General features: G+C 39.4%; 1 protein-coding gene across 1 annotated transcript in view; it reads left to right on the plus strand.

The window, feature by feature from the left end:
• Positions 1–990: 990 nt before the first annotated feature.
• The window catches only part of LOC140223801 (uncharacterized), a 28,415-nt gene continuing 9,657 nt past the window's right edge, over positions 991–19,748 (plus strand). The window contains exons 1-6 of the mRNA XM_072296228.1: positions 991–1,235; positions 2,168–2,296; positions 2,613–2,774; positions 6,274–6,454; positions 8,170–8,249; positions 17,026–17,144. Coding sequence (XP_072152329.1) covers positions 1,206–1,235; positions 2,168–2,296; positions 2,613–2,774; positions 6,274–6,454; positions 8,170–8,249; positions 17,026–17,144 — 701 coding nt within the window. The 5' untranslated portion in view covers positions 991–1,205. The remainder of the gene's footprint in view (positions 1,236–2,167; positions 2,297–2,612; positions 2,775–6,273; positions 6,455–8,169; positions 8,250–17,025; positions 17,145–19,748) is intronic.

Here is a 19,748-nt window from a genome sequence, read left to right on the forward strand (position 1 = left end):
TCCTCTTTCCCCGACCACGGTCTCCGGCCATCTCCGGCATAGAGAAAATACAGAGGGTGGTGGCAAGGCAGCCATCTTGAAGATTGGCTATGGCTATGACGTACAGAGACGGAAAATTTCATGAAATTTATACGAGTGAAATTTCACGAAATTTCATGAAATTTATTGAAACTTTTGGGGATACACTCAGGAAGCTAAGGAACGCTAAAAACAGTGATTCTAAATTTTGAAATTTTTTACCGCAAGCCTAAAACATTCGCACGTTGCAAATGTTTTCGTTTAGTTTAGAGGTTAGGTTGGGGGTTTTGCTCTCTAAACTTCCCTTTTGGCCCCCTCTTTGTGTTTGGCACCTTCAGTATAGTAGCATAATACCGCGGCATCAACAGAAAGACCATCTGAAACGCTCTCAGACCTCCAAAGGTTTAATCAATAATTCTAAAAAAAGTTAATAACACTGGCGCACTGTATTAAAAAAAAAAAAAAAAAAAAAAAAAAAAAAAAAAAAGGAGTACATTTCATCCTGCCTAAAGACCCACATCACCACTGAATGTAACATTGAAAGTCATATAATTGAACATTAGTTACCATGACCCTCCAATTCCTGTTTTTTTGACGTACAGAACGTACGTAATCTAATATGGTTATGCCTTCAAAACGGGACGAGTCGAGATAAAAGTTGTTAAGATATGAAATATACATTTTTAACTCACAAATTATTTTCAGTTATAGTCAAACGTTGATAGAAAAATATATTGAAACATAAAAAGTAATAGTAACGAGTTTTTAGAGCCAAAATAAGTGGAAACCTCACAACCTTTCCCGTTCCTTTTAAAATTTCAAAGAGGTCTCGGTTTTCCCGCGATACCATTAACCAATTAGAGGGGCGGCTTCATTTTTAGCTGTGACGTAGAAAAGTACATTTCTCCGCTTGCCACCACCGTCTGTATAATCTCCATCTCTTTGGGGTCTCCGGTATGCGTCGACCACAGCGCTGAGTAGAGAAATTTGACACTACAAATCATCTACACAATTGTTTTCCTTTTCCCTGTAAACTTGAAAATCTCAGGCAGGCAATGCCGTGAATTAGTTCCAGACTATGTGTAATTTGTGGTAATTATAGGTTAATTTGAGTGTGTGCGCGTTCTGAAATGATAAGCTTCAAAGATTGGTGATTTGCGGAACTTAAACATCGCAACAGCCCTAAAATGGAAGCTGTCAAGCAGTTCAATTCGGAGGTACACAAGCTGTGAATAACCTATGGCCTGACTAGATACCCTATCAAACTCCATCGGTTTCCCTGATTTCGCTCTTTAAGTTGAATTTCCTAATTCCTGGTCTGAACACTCACAATCTTTAAGCCACCATTGGTTTCACCTTAGGGAAGGAGCTGCATCGTTGACCTGGAGGATGTGTTTCTCTTTTGACGATCAATGGTCGCTGAGTTACACACTTCTTCTTTACCTTTTTCCCGTTGCAGTTTTTCAAGTCTTTTACAACCGAAACTTGCATTTAAAGCTCTTCATAATTATTCTCGATTGATCCCCGATCTATTTACTTTGAAGCTTTGATGTAACTGATGCATCCCAAGTACCACGATAGTCCTAACCTAAAAATGGTTTCAAGTTGCCTACTTGTCTCATAAATCATTCCTAAACCATTCTTTCAGATTCATCTACTCTCTCAGTTCTCTTTCTATGATTTCACGAACTGCTAGAATAGTCAACTAGCTAGAGATGCAGGAATTTCTTTGTCTTCCCATCTCTCAAATTGGTCATCTTGTTGTTAAGACCCCTTTTTCCTCAGGAATTTCCTAGTGATGACTTATTTGGCTTTGAACAAACAAATTTCCATGATTTTACTTAAATTATCTGATTTCTTCCTTGCTTTTGCAGTAAAACATGTTTTTATGGCCTACCCCCTCCGACGGCCTTTCTATTTCTGCACAGGATCAAGTGTGACCTACCCGCTTGCGCTGTGAAGAAGTGCTTGCACCCTTGCAACTAGCCATTGTTTTGATTGTTACAATATATTATCATCAGTTAAAAGTTGTCACATACCTCCAAGATGAATAAATTGGAGACTTAGTTCCAAGAGTTCTTAGTGACTCGTTACTGAATGATTCAATTCTTTGGTATGACTATAATGATTGCTGCCCTTCTTGTTACAGCTACAATCTCTCTATGAGACGAAGCCTCCGATCTCTAAGGCGAAGATGACCTCAATCACAAAGACGGCCATTAAAGCAATAAAATTTTACAAACATGTGGTGCAGAGTGTTGAAAAATTTATCCAGAGGGTTTGTTCTTTGAATTTCTTACTTTGTATACTTGCCGATTACTCGTTCTTTCTTGATATTGCATGTGCCATCTGCTCTCCAACCATTATTTAACTTCATATTTGAATGAAGTTCATCCTCGACAAACGTTCAACCTTATCTGAAGAAAAAAGTCTAAGTAGTCCCTCTGTAAATTATCCTTGGTCTTGGGGGTATTTTATGTTGAGTTAATTTTCTTGCCAAAAGCTTCTTTACCTACAAATAATCTTTGAGTCACAAAGAAGCACCATCTAAATCATTGTACGCTGTAAAAGTGAAGCCTGTTTTATGTTTACAGTGCAAACCAGAGTACAAAGTTCCTGGACTTTATGTCATTGATTCAATTGTGAGGCAGTCAAGACATCAGTTTGGTTCGGAGAAGGATGTGTTTGCACCACGATTTGCCAGGAACATTGTGCAAACTTTCGTCCATTTATTCAACTGCCCTGTTGAAGATAAAGTAAGTGAAATTCTTGATGAAGGTGTCTGAAGGATAGAAGCTTCTTCAACTCAAATAGTAGAATTTTGGTACCTTTTAAAATTGTCAAAAAGTTCTGGTCAAGGGGACTCAAATAGTCCATAGCTCGTCTGAGTAGGCCTCTCAAGCAGATTTAGGAAGTTCCTTAAAGGTCCAGGAGTAAGTTTCCCAATGGAACTCTTGCATGTGTCAGGAATTTGCGATTTAAGTACTGATTCCAAAGTAAAATTTTGCAAGAAACTCAATGGTGCCACTGGTTTTCTCTGAAATCAACTTCAAAAGCCTAATAAAGCTCTCAAAATTGAGGCTGTAATGGAGGGGATATCTGACGCTATCCTGAGAGTCCACTTCTATGTCAAGACAAACTCTATGCGTAGATAAGCTTTGGTTCTGATGGCCACCGCCCTGCGATTTTTCCGTGCGGCAAATTCGCGAGTGATTCCTTTGCCACATTAAAAAAGTCTGTTTCGTCGCCTCCGTGGCTCAGTGAGAATTGTTTCTCAACAGATGAACCAGTACAAAAATAGTTGTTGAAGTGGAAACCAGGTAGGCGCTCAGCTCTATTTTGTAGTATGAATTTAGTGTTTTTTTCTTTTCACCAAAAATATAAGGGCGGATAACAAAAGTAGAAAATTGATCTTGTTACTTCAAAATTCCCCTAAATGGAAAAGACTAGTAGAAAAATTTGGAAAAGGCGGGAAACCTTTCAAAGCACGGATGATCGAGGGTGCGTTTGAAATTCCTGTTAATCGTCGTCTAAATGCAGATGATGCCAGCTTTTAAGAGTAAAAGTACCCACGAGGTCTTGACAGGGACTGGGGCAAATCATAACTTTGCTTCAGCCATGCGGTTTCTTCGCGTGACTTCTATTTCCGGGCCGTGTTCCAACTCCACGAGCGCCATGTCGCCAAATGCTCCTAAAAAATCGGCTATGGCCCCTAAAAAATGAAGACCCTGCGCCAAACGTGGCCCCTAAAAAATTATCGCAGTCCTAAATTACGGTTTGATGATTTCAAGATTTTTGTCAGTCAGCCTGGACTGAACGTGCAAAGCAAGCAATTGCGCGCGGAGCTTCGTCGCGGCCGCGGCTCTGCAGATTGAGAATCGTCGTAGACTGTAGATAGCGTGGGGGGGGGGGGGGGGATAGTGCGCGTTCGCAGAAATCCATCTATTGCCGCAATCACACGCTGAATTTAGCAGCTGAATGAGGAAGTCAACAGTCATCGCCCAACGGCTGAAATCTAGCAAATTTGAGTTATTTTCATCCAGATGTGTATCAAATCTACTCGAATAGTTCAAACAAATTCAAAATTGGTTCGATGGTTGCTGAGGATCGTTGCTGAATTTTGCGCGTCACGCGCAAAATTCAGGCATCGGGCCGATGACTTCCACATTCAAGCCATATTCAGCTCCCACATTCAGCGTGTGATTGCGGCATCACTCCGCCGAGTCTCGGGAGTTCTGCCTTCGGCCGATCGCCGATATATATGTTAACTGTTAAGTTTCTTTTTGATTCATCATCAGCTTTTTAGCTTCTTCAATAAACGAATCATTTCGTTAAAAAATCCAATTTTTGTTTACTGTCTTTTCACTATTTTCTTTCGTAACACATGGGCACTGTTTACCTCTCTTAAAAATAAAATTAGGGACTCATAGTTTGACTCACATTTTTTTCTCTCAAGATAACACATTGATCATCTTTCATAATAACATCAGTTATAATATTCTTTTCTTTTATTTTAACTTTTCAGACTTCTCACTAAACAGGATAAGAGCAAATAAAATGTATTCAAAATTCAAAGCAAGAGCAAGAGGTGCCTTCAGCTCAAAGTTACATCTGTGAGGGTTATAAAAATAAATGAAAAAAAAAGAAGTGAAGTGTGTACTTTTGTAAAAGCACCTCTCATTTTATTTTCATCGAGCCAATAGTATTTTATTCACCCGTGAGATCCTTAGAACCAAAAAAAGTAGGCAAGTACAATCTTTGGAACAAAAGGGGGAGGTATTTCAACTTTAAAAAAAAGCTACTCAACTTGTGGAACGATAAACGTCATACGATTTTTTCATGTCTTAAGATCATATACAATTTTGAAGCTTGAACTCGTTTTCTCCAAATCAGAAAATGAATACTTAACTTATCTGATAACTCCTTTTGTTTTTAAGGACCTCAAATAAGGTACTTCTACATAGTTCTACTACTTTTCATAATAGGAAGTCAGAAAAAGTATTATTTAATTGAACAAACTTTAAGTAAACTAAAAGCTCCTTGTTTTAAATCGGAATATCATTCCTTTGACCTTTCCCTATCCCAAGTAATGGCTGCGAGCTGCGACTTGCAAGTCCTGTAATTGTACATCTTGCGTATAACTTTTCACTAAATGTGCCGTGATATATAGGCAAAAATTCAATTTGGCCGCAAAAAATCTTCAATGGCCCCTAAAAATTGAACTTGACGGGCCAAACGGCCTCCTAAAACTTGGAGGTGAAGTTGGAACACTGTTCCGGGGTATTCAGGATCTCGTCACCTGGCGACCAGTGCCAGTCGCCAGACGATAGAATTCCGCACCCGAACCAAGCCTTGTTCGAAACGCTTATCAGCGGTCCCGCGACATTGCTGCGCAGCATCTTTGCACGCGAAAATGACGCTGCGCGACCGCCACCGGAATCGAAGCTATAGGGAGCAATTACATTAGCAGGGTTGCTACTTTATTTGGGGACTCAAAAACTGGAAGCTCGACAACTTCGTTAATGTATTTGCTCCTTATATTTACATGGAGAGTTGGACTGGACGTAGGGGTGGACTTTCAGGGTAGCGTGGGACATCCCCTCCATTACAGCCTCAACTTTGAGAGCTTTTTTGAGCTATAGGGATGTTTTCAGAGGAAACCAGTGGCACCATCATGTTTCTCGCAAACTTTTACGAAAGTGAAATTACTTAAATCGCAAATCCCTCATGCATGCATGAGCTTTATTCTAAATGACACCCTTGAAATCAAATTTAGAATAATCAATAACACTCCTCTTTTAGGTCTTTAGAAAGATAAATTGTGAGAATTGTAGGGAAGAGTGTGGATTCGATCACCAAATTTTTCCATTAAAATCAAAGTTGCAAAGTCCTCTGAAAAATGTTTTACAAAACCTGAAGTTAAAGTTAAAATTGTCAGGTTAAAGTTTCAGGCAAAGTTTATGTTAAGCATTCTGACATACACATAGGAAAGAAGCGACTAACGCCTTTTGTGGTGAGAAAATTAAACTAAAACTGTGCCTAGCTCGCTCTCAAGGCTTCAGGAGAGCGTTTCCTGTTGAGGACTCAAAATTGCCTATTTTCCCTAGATTCGACTCTCCTAGAAAATTTTGCTCGAGGAAGATGAAGTCCCTTCTCACAGATCCTGTCACAACTGAACAAACTTCATTTGAAGACAAGTCATCCATATCATTCACTTGAGCTAGGAATTGAATATGATTTTATCATCTCTTGTAGAGCAAAGTTATCCGAGTATTGAATTTGTGGCAAAAGAATGCTGTTTTCGGGCCAGATGTCATTCAGCCACTCTTTGATCTAGCTGACCCAAACCATCCGATGCACAAAGAACAAGCCGCAGCTGCTGCAAGCAATGGTGTAACTGCATCTTTAAAGACTCCACCCTCTGCATCCAAATCAGGTGATTCATACAAGCAGCTCTTCTCTTCAAGTCCCTCAGCAGGCTGATTGTTGAAATTGACAGACAAAGCGACAGACAAAGAAGTCACAGTGAGAATGGAGCTATCCTATTGGTTGAAATGGGTAGCTCCTATAGACTAAGGGAGAAAATGATGGACTAACTATCGGGTCTCTCGCGGGTTGCCATTAGTTAGTCTATTACCTATCACCTTTGTCCATTGCAACCACCCGCTTCCACCAATAGGATCCCTCCATATCTCTTTTATCTTCTTTGTCTATATCTTTGTCGATCAATTTCAATAATCGGCCTGCTGCAGGCTGATTATTGAAATTGATAGACGAAGCGGTAGACAAATAGAAATTGGAGTGATCCTATTGGTAGTTGCAATAGACAAAGGAGCTAAGCAATGGGCAACCACCCAGCAACCTAGGAGAGACCCTATAGTTAGTCCATCATTTCCTCCGTTTGTCAATAACAACCACCTGCTAAGTTCCCTCCATTGTCCCTTTATGTATCATTTGTCCATCAATTTCAGCCCCCCCTAAAATATGAATCAGCCCTCTGCCCAACTTCACACATTTCGTGCATTTTGTCTTGTTCGTTATTATTTCTTTGAGCTCCATTTTCTAGCTGAAAATATGGATTCTGTCAATGAGATTCGAGTAAGGTTATTGAAAAGGTGTTACTGTCATAGCAAAAAAGATGGACCACCACTGAAAGCTCATAATTAGTTTTTAAAAGCTTAAAATAGAATGTATTATAAATTTAAAAAGCAGAATCATGTCAGTTACAGAGCATTCAAAATCCTAAAGTCTCATGCATGAACCAAACTTTGAGCTTTGAATTGAGTTAAGTATTAACATTTCAATTAGATGCATACTCAATGTTGAAAATACATGTGTTTAATAATTGTCATTGTTTTCAGTGTCATCTTTTAATGACAGTTTTGTGTGAAATACTTATAATTAAATAGTCTTCCCGAAATCTGTTGAAAAAAGAAAAGAAGAAATTACAGAATAGATAGTACCTCTCAAAAAAGGATGTACCTGGAAAAAATTGTCTTCCTTTTATGGAAATTACTCAAAAGGGTGAACATGGAAATTATATTTTCCTCGTGTCTTTTAAATGTTTTTTAGTTTCCATTCCTTCTAACCAAAACTTGGAAATTTCTTCATTATCTGAACTCTTGATTTGAGACCTCTGAATGGAAATGATCAGGGAAAAGTGTTACAAGCGCTAAGTTCCACAACAGCAAGAAGCTTGTTGGCGGCTTCCTATGCTTTTTTTGGTTACTCTGCACTAAAGTGGTACAAATAATGACCCTCTTTATCTCAGCTTAAATTCATGAGAGAAGAAAGTAACTTTGTCATCCTTAGCCAAGGGCAATCATAAGTCAAGGCATTCAAAGAAGGGTGATAGCTCTAGTACATCTGTGTACCTTTTTGTTGTGTAAGGAATTATCAGTCAATGATCAAGAATTCTTAGAAAAACTCATGCCAAAGGAATCGAATATGTTAAGCTGAAGCATTCTAGGCAAGTAGCCCCTGATTAATAGGTTGTTCTCTTCAAAGCAAAGTGCCAACAGTTTAATGCCATACATTTCTCATAACTTCTGCTGTGTGTACTCATAAGATAATCTGACATATTGATACTCTGTAGCTGACTCACTATTTCATTGTATATTTTTCGTTAATGTTTTTGATTTTTCTTTCTAGGGAGTCAAAACAAACCATCACCTATAAAAAATGACACAAGTTTGTGGGTGCACGAAACGACTAATACACTTTCCAAACAGGTATGAATGGCTGTTATTCAGTTGAGACATAAGGTTGTTAGAAATGAAGGTCCCTCCGTGAAAAAGCAAATACTTAAGGCTCTCCATGTTGCAGACTCAATTTTTGTGTGCTTTTTACAGCTAACAAAGTGAAGTTCCTGCAAGAGTCAGGCATTGTCAATTTAACTAACTAATGGAAGGTAAAATTTGAAAGAAAACACAGCAGTGCTGCTGGTCATACCTCTAGTGGACTTCCATGTTCAAAAACAGTTCTTAGAATTAGCATCATAATGGGACCGGCCCTTGTTAGTAAGGGAGAGTTTATTTTACCAAAATTGATAACTGTCTAAATTTGGAGAGTGACATTTTGCCTGAAGTGTGGAAAGCCCTTGATCATTATTTTTTTCCCGTAAGATTCTGTGGAAAATTGAAATACTTCTGTAGTCAATTTTGCATGGTCCTCACCCTTTGGCACAAAGTGTCGTAGACTCTGCATATTCAAACAAGGACGACTCCAGCAGTATCCAGGTACATATGCAGACGTCAGTTTGGTTTAGTTGGTCGGCTCGACTTCAGTCCCCTGATCATCCCTTTGCCGACACTCCTGATCAAAGATTATTCTAAATAGAGCCAAACCAACATAAGACAGCTTAACTCTCTAAACGACCACTTAGGCGAAACCCATTCCATATTGGGATGGTTGCGTAAAACGAGTGAAAATCTAAACCCCCAGATTTTGGATTGTGCCAAAAATTTCAACCTATTGAAACACCGAGAAATCCGAAATCAAGAGAATCTTAAATGGTTAAATTTATGAGCTCAGGACCAACCCTGTTGCCCATCAGGAGGGGATACCGAACTGTCAATTATGAACTCCTTGGCATCCTTTACCCGTGAGAACATTTTTTTCCGAGCCTGTACCATGGATCAAGAGAATAAATAAGGACCCCCGACTTCCTATTTAAACCTGTGTTAAAAACTATTACTGTGCGACTGCAGCAAACCTGGCAGAGGGTGCGGTGAATTAACGCCACAGCGGTCCTAGATCATAATGTCTACAGTAGGTAGTGTTCCATACAATGTTCATTGTAAATTCTATGATCTATTTATTTAGATAATTTAATACGTTTTACTTTATCAAACTAATGAAATAGTATGGATACATACTTTCTGCAGTGGTCAATGAGGAAGACTTTGATTTGAGGTATCTTATGAAAACACAAGCAAATATGATGATTCAGTCAACTTTTGACGCAGAATCAAAGAGACTTGCTAATAATCAAATTAAAGGTAATGCTTGAAGTGAAGTTCATATCTTTGATTTTGTGACACTGAGTTGATTTTTATCAGTACAACACTATTTCTTTCTAAAAAGATTCAACTTTAACACAGATACGCCTTTGGCTAGAAGTACAATCCTGCTGCACAAGTGCACACTCCATACGCACTTCCTTCTGCTTTCTCAAAAGCAGTTGCTACTGAGTAAAAAGGATAGAAAAGACACTTCACATTATTACCAGTTTATGTACCCGAAGACTTATGAAGATCGAAATTAAAATGGAAAATTTTTCACATTAAACTCTTCAGAACTTCAGAATGACCATGAGGATCTAAATCTAAAAATTTCCATTAGCCCTGTGTGATAAGCCTGAATAGGTAGTGCATGGAAACATGAGACTGGAGAACCCAATGGTTGGTTTTGCTCACTATACCCTCTGCCAGGCACCGCTAGTGTTGCTGCCAACTGGAGTCGGGGGTCCTTATTTATTCTCTTGGTCCGTGCCTGTACTTCAATGAGCTTGTTCAGTATTTTGTAATTCATGCATTTTTAAACCTAGATAGTGCACATAGTTCACAGAAATTTTCCCCGATTTTTTTTAGCAATATTAACCTACGAAATACGAGTTCAAAATTCCGTATTTTGAGCTCCCATTTAAACGGCGCACCGCTCGGGCTATCCAAAATGGCGGCCCATTCTATCCGTCCGGAGATGGCCACACTTTTGACCTCGCGTGCCGGCCGTCCTCTGCTAAGGTACCTCTGCCATAGAATGCTGCACTGCAAAACATCGGGGTTGTAAACAAAAGAAGATTGATAACACAAAGGATCCTAACAACTAGAAATTTCTTGATTTTAATTAATTAAAATCCAATTTTGACTTTAACCAAGCATTTAAAAATAATATTCATCGTATTTTACAACCTGGAGCTACGGCTTATCGGCTCATTTTAAAGTGCATTCTGAAAATCAGTTTAACAAGTCCAATGTCTAAACCCTGGCATTCTTCTTTTTGACCATTCTCTTTTCATTTTCGCCTCAAATCAAATGTTTTGCAGTTTCTTTATCTTAAGTATGTGATCCTGAATTCATTCAATAGTTAGAAGTTTAATATTTATTTAGTATTACAGCCTTTTGACCTCTCAAACTGCAGCAATATGATCCCATGCAGTCCAAGGTTTCTTTGGCCCAAACCAAGTGATTACTCATCTGAGGTGTGTATCATGGCTCTTCAAATTCGCAGTTCAAAACTAAATTAGGGATTACAGTTACTTAATCCAGTTCTGCTCTCTTGCTCAATGTTTGTCATAAGTGTTTGTTCGTGTCTGTTCTTTGTAAGTGATCAACTGACCACTTTAGTGCATACACAGTTACGCTATCGGTACAGGTATTATTTCTTTTTTCTACAGTCAGAACTTTCTCTTAAGTGCAATAATTTACCAAAGAAATTCCCCTAGTTGCGTAAATAATTTGGTGTTACTAATTCAGTTACTATCTCCTTGCTGTGATGCAAAGATTCTGAGATCTGTCCTAAGTGGGTTTTGCATTTGGACGGTCACTCTTGTCTGATAAAATTACTGCTCTAGCAGGTTCTTTACAAAGGTAAGCATGCTTACATAAACTGTTCCACAAATGCGAATGTAACCTTGTGATACCTAAGTAACTTTAGATATCTTACCTGTTACACTACCAGCGGCCCTATTATTGAAACCATGTCAGCCCGACATGAAAAGACATAGCCCTATCTTAACCATGCAATATATCGGAATTGTTGTCTTGTTGGGCTGCTTTAAACTTTCAATAATTTTGCAAAATATTTCAACTTCGTGACAGATGCTCATGTCTTGGTTGACACTTTCAAAAGTTGAGTTGTGATGTCGATTCAGCCGCAGCACACACCAGAAAATTCCTTCTTGGATCCGACCTTCGATGATTCATTTTTGAAATAGCTTTGAACTGATTACAGATAAATGACACCATAAGTGTCATTTATAGATGAATCAGAGACCGAAGTATAAATTTGAAGCTGCTAGAGCAGTAATTTTATCAGACAAGAGTGACCGTCCAAATGCAAAACCCACTTAGGACAGATCTCAGAATCTTTGCATCACAGCAAGGAGATAGTAACTGAATTAGTAACACCAAATTATTTACGCAACTAGGGGAATTTCTTTGGTAAATTATTGCACTTAAGAGAAAGTTCTGACTGTAGAAAAAAGAAATAATACCTGTACCGATAGCGTAAATGTGTATGCACTAAAGTGGTCAGTTGGTCACTTACAAAGAACAGACACGAACAAACACTTATGACAAACATTGAGCAAGAGAGCAGAACTGGATTAAGTAACTGTAATCCCTAATTTAGTTTTGAACTGCGAATTTGAAGAGCCATGATACACACCTCAGATGTGTAATCACTTGGTTCGGGGCAAAGAAACCTTGGACTGTATGGGATCACTAGGGGGCTACGCGGCCCAACCTCCTGAAGGCGCTCAGCGCCATCAAGGGGCCGCAAGCGGCGCGGCCCATTTTTGTACCTGCACCGTTAATGAAATTCATATTTTCATAATATTTGTTCAACACATCTCGGCAAAACTTAAATGACGGAAGTAGTAAAAACCCAATGGACCAATTCAAATGCAATGTCGCAAAATTTCATCTAGAAAAGCAATATAAAGCTTTATAAATTATATTACGCAATGACAGTCGCAAATTTTTTTAATGAAATTCGTTCTGATATTTTGTGTTGCTTTATTATTTATTTATTTACTATTATTTCATATTATTATTTCATTTATTTTCTTTTTAAATTTTTCGTTTCCGATTTTTATCGTTGCGTTTTTCTCTTTTAGCTTCTTAATAATGTTGGTTTTAATTCTCCCCTAAAAAAATTACGACATGAGGTATATTTTACTTTTTAGAATGAAATGATTTTTCTTTTTGATAAATAAGAGGAAAAAAATGAGAAGGCAAAAGGATGCGATTCTCAATGATTTATTAATGCTCCATTGCAGTAAAACAACGGATTGAGATGAACAGGTATTTTCGAAATGATACCTCTGTGGGAATCGAACCCCCATTATGGCATCGGCCGGCTCATCTGCCGCCTTAGACAACTCGGCCACTGCCCAGTGCAAGAAGTGTGAGGTGAATCTTGTGTACATAAGGATAGAGCTGATGCGCAGGCTACACAGCCACTGCGCAACCTCTTCGACCACTGCGCATCCTCCCGCGCCTAGCGGTAGCAGTCCCGGAGCATTCTGTAAATCCACTCACTTTTATAACATGATTTTAAAAAAACCTGGGTCGCACTTCCAAAATCTGATTAGAGTGGGCTCATATAGGGCCCATCACCTGTCGATTTACGCAAAAATCATTAAAATCGGCCCGGTAGAACGCTCAAACGAACTATGACAAAAAGTATAAATTTACAATGTTTAAATGGGAGAATTCGCAACTTTACCACGTAGTATAAAAAAACCTGGGTCATATTTTGAAAAACTGAATAGAATGGGCTTATCTAGAGACAATTGCCCGTCAATAGCCGCAAAAATCATGATAATCGGCCGGGTAGAACGCTGGAACTAAGTGTTACCAGTTTCGCAAAATTAGGAGGTCTGGAGGTCTCGGAGCTTATAGTATACAGGGTGTCTCACGAAAAACGAGCCACCTTGAATATCTGGCGAACGGGTTGGAATTTCGAAAAACGGTAAAAGACATGTTCGTTTATATCGAGGGGGACACCTTCAGGCGTATTTGACATTTTCTCAAACCGCGGGGGGGGGGTGCCCCCCCTCCCCCCCCGTAAATCGAAATTTTCAAACGGCACCCCTACTTTTTTACTTCAGGAATCAATTCTACGCAAAAAAACAAGCCACCCTGTCCTAACCGGATGTAGATCGGGCAATTTTTCAGCGATTGGCAGAGGTTGAAACATTTTTTTCATGCTCTTTTCAAAAATGCCCTACGCTCAATGGAACTGCCGTATCAAACCAAACTCTCCGCCAAAAAAATTCTTAAACATTGCACTTTCAATAAAAAAAAAGAAAAGGAAAGGAAACCCCCCCCCCCAAAAAAAAAAAAAAAAAAAAAAAAAAAATATCTGTACTCGAAAACTTGAGCACGCGGAGCCCTTTTTTGCAACATTGAAATGCGTTTGACCGAACATGGACGAAAATCGCATCACTGCGAACATCATTGAAACTCACCGAAAAAAGGTAATTCATTTGTGTTTCTACTTAGCTGTTTCTTCACGGACATGGTTTCTTATGCTTCAGAAACAAAAATAATAATTCGTGTCAAACACTTACCACTCCCTCCCGATGAGCGCTCCTCGGATATGTTCGGTCAAACGCATTTCAATATCGCCAAAAAGGGCTCCACGTGCTCAAGTTTTTGAGTACAGATTTTTTTTTTTGGGGTTGAACCCCCCCCCCCCCCAAAAAAAAATCTGTACTCGAAAACTTGAGCATGTGGAGCCCTTTTTGGCGATATTGAAATGCGTTTGACCGAACATATCCGAGGAGCGCTCATCGGGAGGGAGTGGTAAGTGTTTGACACGAATTATTATTTTTGTTTCTGAAGCATAAGAAACCATGTCCGTGAAGAAACAGCTAAGTAGAAACACAAATGAATTACCTTTTTTCGGTGAGTTTCAATGATGTTCGCAGTGATGCGATTTTCGTCCATGTTCGGTCAAACGCATTTCAATGTTGCAAAAAAGGGCTCCGCGTGCTCAAGTTTTCGAGTACAGATATTTTTTTTTTTTTTTTTTTTTTTTTTTTTTGGGGGGGGGGTTTCCTTTCCTTTTCTTTTTTTTATTGAAAGTGCAATGTTTAAGAATTTTTTTGGCGGAGAGTTTGGTTTGATACGGCAGTTCCATTGAGCGTAGGGCATTTTTGAAAAGAGCATGAAAAAAATGTTTCAACCTCTGCCAATCGCTGAAAAATTGCCCGATCTACATCTGGTTAGGACAGGGTGGCTTGTTTTTTTGCGTAGAATTGATTCCTGAAGTAAAAAAGTAGGGGTGCCGTTTGAAAATTTCGAATTACGGGGGGGGAGGGGGGGGCACACCCCCCCCCCCCCCGCGGTTTGAGAAAATGTCAAATACGCCTGAAGGTGTCCCCCTCGATATAAACGAACATGTCTTTTACCGTTTTTCGAAATTCCAACCCGTTCGCCAGATATTCAAGGTGGCTCGTTTTTCGTGAGACACCCTGTAGGTATCGCTGAAGTTTGAGAGGTCAAAAGGCTGTAATACTAAATAAATATTGAACTTCTAACTATTGAATGAATTCAGGATCACATACTTAAGATAAAGAAACTGCAAAACATTTGATTTGAGGCGAAAATGAAAAGAGAATGGTCAAAAAGAAGAATGCCAGGGTTTGGACATTGGACTTGTTAAACTGATTTTCAGAATGCACTTTAAAATGAGCCAATAAGCTGTAGCTCTAGGTTGTAAAATACGATGAATATTATTTTCAAATGCTTGGTTAAAGTCAAAATTGGATTTTAATTAATTAAAATCAAGAAATTTCTAGTTGTTCGGATCCTTTGTGTTATCAATCTTCTTTTGTTTACAACCTCGATGTTTTGCAGTGCAGCATTCTATGGCAGAGGTACCTTGCCGGCACGCGAGGTCAAAAGTGTGGCCATCGCAGGACGGATAGAATGGGCCGCCATTTTGGGTAGCCCGAGCGGCGCGTCGTTTAATTGGGAGCTCAAAATACGGAATTTTGAACTCGTATTTCGTAGGTTAATATTGCTAAAAAAAACGGGGAAAATTTCTGTGAACTATGTGCACTCTCTAGGTTTAAAAATGCAAGAATTACAAAATACTGAACAAGCTCATTTAGTAAACTAGTATATTATTAATGAGGGCTCTGATCCCCACCTTTAGGGGTCGGCATTTCGTACTCAGCTGGGCCAACTTCGGATTTCTTGGTGGTCTGGTAGGTTAAAATTCCCTGCATGCCCTGGTTTTTGATGGAATGTTTTCAAAATTTTGATTTTAATCCTAACTTTTAAAGTGAGCACACCCCTCCTATCTACCAGGGAGACTCTTGGGTGATGAAATTTGGATTCCTTGAGGTTGATTTCCATCCATCTCTGCTGTCTCCGACTGTTTCACCTAAAACAACTGGGAAAAATGGTTGGGACGGCTGGTTTAGGATATCCTATATGCATCTATTTGTAGTTGCATAAATATGAGCATGCAAATGTGCTGCATTGCCATGATTATGGGTTTATTAGAATGAACCAGAGTTGGGCCGGGTATCCGGCGATTATCTGGATATCTGGCTCCAGCCGAAAACGATTTTCGTGGTTATCCGTATCCGGTTTTGGACCCACTGGATAGTGCTTTTACGGCCGTGAAAATTTCGATAAGTTTTTGGTGATACTTTGCAATTTTTCGGCGCACTTTGAATAGCCATTGTAATTGTTCAACTTTTCGAAACTTGTTATCATCGGAATTAAGGACATTTCCCGCACATTTACACGATTGCAACTTGATCCTCAATTCCGAAAGTCCACGTTTTTCAATTTCAAAGACGAAGATGCAGGTGGAAGATGAAGAAAAAACAATGCCACCAACATGTGCATAAGCTTAAGGGTAACGGTTTTAGTCCGAGTGTAACTCCGCAATTATTGTAATGTCACAGTACGCAGCTTGTTATTGCAGCATCAAAGCGCTGTTTTCCACTTTTGTTTTGTTTAGGCACACTTATAATAATATCTCTCTCCCTGCACATCAAATTCATCTAGCCCATTACACCATGAAGCCAATGAAAGCCATGCTGCTTATCTGCCTGGTCTTTGTTTTTAGTTTTCGTTTTAGCAGACCGACTCATAGCGTATCATTGGAAAATATGGAGGTTGCTGAAGTGAAGGCACATACATCGTGGATGACGGTCTTGATGGTGTAATGCTCAGTGTGCCTCTTGTCCCAAGCGCGAAATCGGGAGATCTTTCTCATGCGTAGCACTATCTATAAGCACTATCCGGATCCGGTATTATCCGGTTCCGGCCGGATTCCTTGGCAAATTATCCGGTATCCGACTCCGGCCGGATGGAGCCGGATACAAAAAATCGATATCTGGATCCGGTGACGCGGAAAATCCATTTCGGGCCAACTTCGGGGCCTGGAATGAACCTTCTGTAAGTCCCAAATATATGGATGCTACCAGGAATTTGAGTTATTGTGGCTCAAATGCAGATGTTAAGGCACTCCTCAAAACTTCTTTGAAAGAAGCTCATGAAGATTTTTCAAGAGAAACTCCCAAGAATGTCATAAGATATGTTCTTATTTACCTTAAAACAGGCTCAGAGCAAGTTTTTTATAAGAAAATGGTAAGTGAAGGTAATTTCAAGTAATGAAATCTGATTCTGGCTTCCTATTTATTAATTTTTTTTCTTTTTTTCTGAAACCCCTTGTTTGTATGAATATATGCTCTCCTCTCTGTACTTAATAATTTGCAGGGGACACTTAGATGGTTTTTGTCCTTGTTTTTTGCAGATTCAATTTGACAAAAAACTTTTAGATTTCGACTATGGAGAAGAAGAAGATGATGGAGGAAATACATCGAGTAATCAACAATCGGCAGCACCGGGGGCAGTCGTTGATTCATTGGGCAGGTTTGTAAAGTCTCCTGTATTTTCTTAGTTAAATAGTGGAGCCTGGAGGAATGAGAGACGCCTCCTGATCCACCTACCATTGGGCACGCTCTGTCGGGGTTAAGGGATCCTGTAAGGGTTACATGATTTCCTTCGACTTTATTCTGTCAGTGGGCCATCAACAAGGCACAAATCTGAGCATTTTGATGTATGAAGCTATTTACGTATGAACAGGGGATGTCGAGTTCTTAAGTTTTGAGAAAATTATATTCAAAGTTTTCAAAGTAGTGCATTTCGTTGTCAAGCAGCAAGGAGCAAGAGCAAGTAGGGTTTGGTCAAGAAAGAGCGACGCCAAAAACGACCGTTTTTTGGCACAATTTGGGCCAGAAGGGATTTTTCTGAAACCGGGCCCAAACGATACCTTATGATACCCTAAAACTCTGGTGAAAATTTTAGCTTGAGTATACGCACGGTTTTTGAGAAATGAGGGGGCAAAGTTGCCAAATCGCCATCATTCTGGACAGCATTTCTACAGCAAAAAGACGGGAAAAATGGACAAAAAAGTTACACCTTTGATGGGTTTCGGCTGTAAATGTTCTCATTGGGCCCCCAAGCATTTAACTTTGTTCAGTTTCAAAAATTTTGGTCGCACAATGGTCCAAAATGGGGGGAAATCGTCGAAAAATCAGGATTCTTCGTCAAATTTTTAGAAATGGAAGTAAAATTGTCGGTCTGCTGCAGTTTTCATGGCTAACAATGTTCGTATCGGTCATCAATGTATGAAATTGTGTTCAGCTTCACAAATTTACATCGCACAGTGGTCAAAAATGGGGGAATTAGTGGACAAATTAAGATCCTCTATCAAACTTTTTAAAAATGAAGTGAAACTGTTGGTCCCCGGTAGAGTTTAGATCCCGGAAAAATTCTTTAAATTATTTTTTTGACTATTTAAATCTTTTTTTAATTTTTTCTCTCCATTTTTCCTTCTTTTTTTTAAATTTCTGAAAGTTTGCATATTTTATTGAGATAATGCTACAAAGTCTATTCTATAACAATGTTCTATAAACAATACGGTCTGACATGTAGTAATAATTAAAAAAATTAAAAACATGAATTTTTCCGGGATCTAAACTCTACTGGGGACCAACAGTTTCACTTCATTTTTAAAAAGTTTGACAGAGGATCTTAATTTGTCCATTAATTCCCCCATTTTTGACCACTGTGCGATGTAAATTTGTGAAGCTGAACACAATTTCATGCATTGATGACCGATACGAACATTGTTAGCCATGAAAACTGCAGCAGACCGACAATTTTACATCCATTTCTAAAAATTTGACGAAGAATCCTGATTTTTCGACGATTTCCCCCCATTTTGGACCACTGTGCGACCAAAATTTTTGAAACTGAACAAAGTCAAATGCTTGGGGGCCCAATGAGAACATTTACAGCCGAAACCCATCAAAGGTGTAACTTTTTTGTCCATTTTTCCCGTCTTTTTGCTGTAGAAATGCTGTCCAGAATGATGGCGATTTGGCAACTTTGCCCCCTCATTTCTCAAAAACCGTGCGTATACTCAAGCTAAAATTTTCACCAGAGTTTTAGGGTATCATAAGGTATCGTTTGGGCCCGGTTTCAGAAAAATCCCTTCTGGCCCAAATTGTGCCATTCTTGGCATCGCTCTTTGTTATAAAGAAAATACTACTCTAAAATATGAGTTTTAGAAATTTAAATTTGAAGCAAATGTCAATTAAGGTAGGTACTTTATTTTTAATTGAAGATCACATTTGCTGGTTTTACCAAGAATTTTGCTTTCTTTCTTTTTCATAAAATGAATTACTTAGTTAGCATGAAGAAAACAGAGTGATTGATATGAAAGAAGTTATGATTACTGTTGAGTTTTTTAATGATACAATAGAACCTCGCTAAGTCAGAATGCATTGGGACAAACGAATCGTTCCAACTTAGCAGGATAGCAGGGTTTCCAAGTCAAAAGGACTATTTGTCCTGAACACGTCCTGTAGGGGTTACAGGATCCCCCAAGGGTTGCATGAACTCCTTTGAATTTATTCTGTTAGTCGGCCACTGTGCAAAGTACAAATCTGAGTATTCTTTCGTTCGGCAATTTTGAATTTCGCGCCATAATTGCTCCACGTCGTAACAACACGATGGGCGCCCACCGGAACCAAGGAATGAAAGGCTCTACGCGCTGAAAAGGGCAACTGAAGGTAGTATTTCAGTCATTCTTCTAGCCTTAAGGCCTCTTGAAACTGTAAGGAATACATTGGTTAAATGGGCTTAAATTGCGGGATAGCGCGTGGCAACCGGCAACCACCAATCCTAGGAAAACGCGACATGAATTCACACTTCGCAGCAGCGATCCTTATCTTGCGCGGTAGCCGATGGACGAAACGAGTGCGAGCGAAGCGAATGATTCATGACTTCTCAGGACAGAAGGTGCGTTGGCTAAGGTCGGAGGCAGTATCATACTCGGAGCGGCATCGCCGTGCGAGGCAGGTATCCGGCGCGGACTTTCATGCCACATCGAACAGCGCGCTAGAACAGCGCATCTGCCCGTGAGCCGACTTAGGTAGCGATGCCGACACCTGGCATAGCTAGATGATG

The sequence above is a fragment of the Bemisia tabaci genome, chromosome 2 (genome assembly GCF_918797505.1).
Source record: "Bemisia tabaci chromosome 2, PGI_BMITA_v3".
NCBI lineage: Eukaryota > Metazoa > Arthropoda > Insecta > Hemiptera > Aleyrodidae > Bemisia > Bemisia tabaci.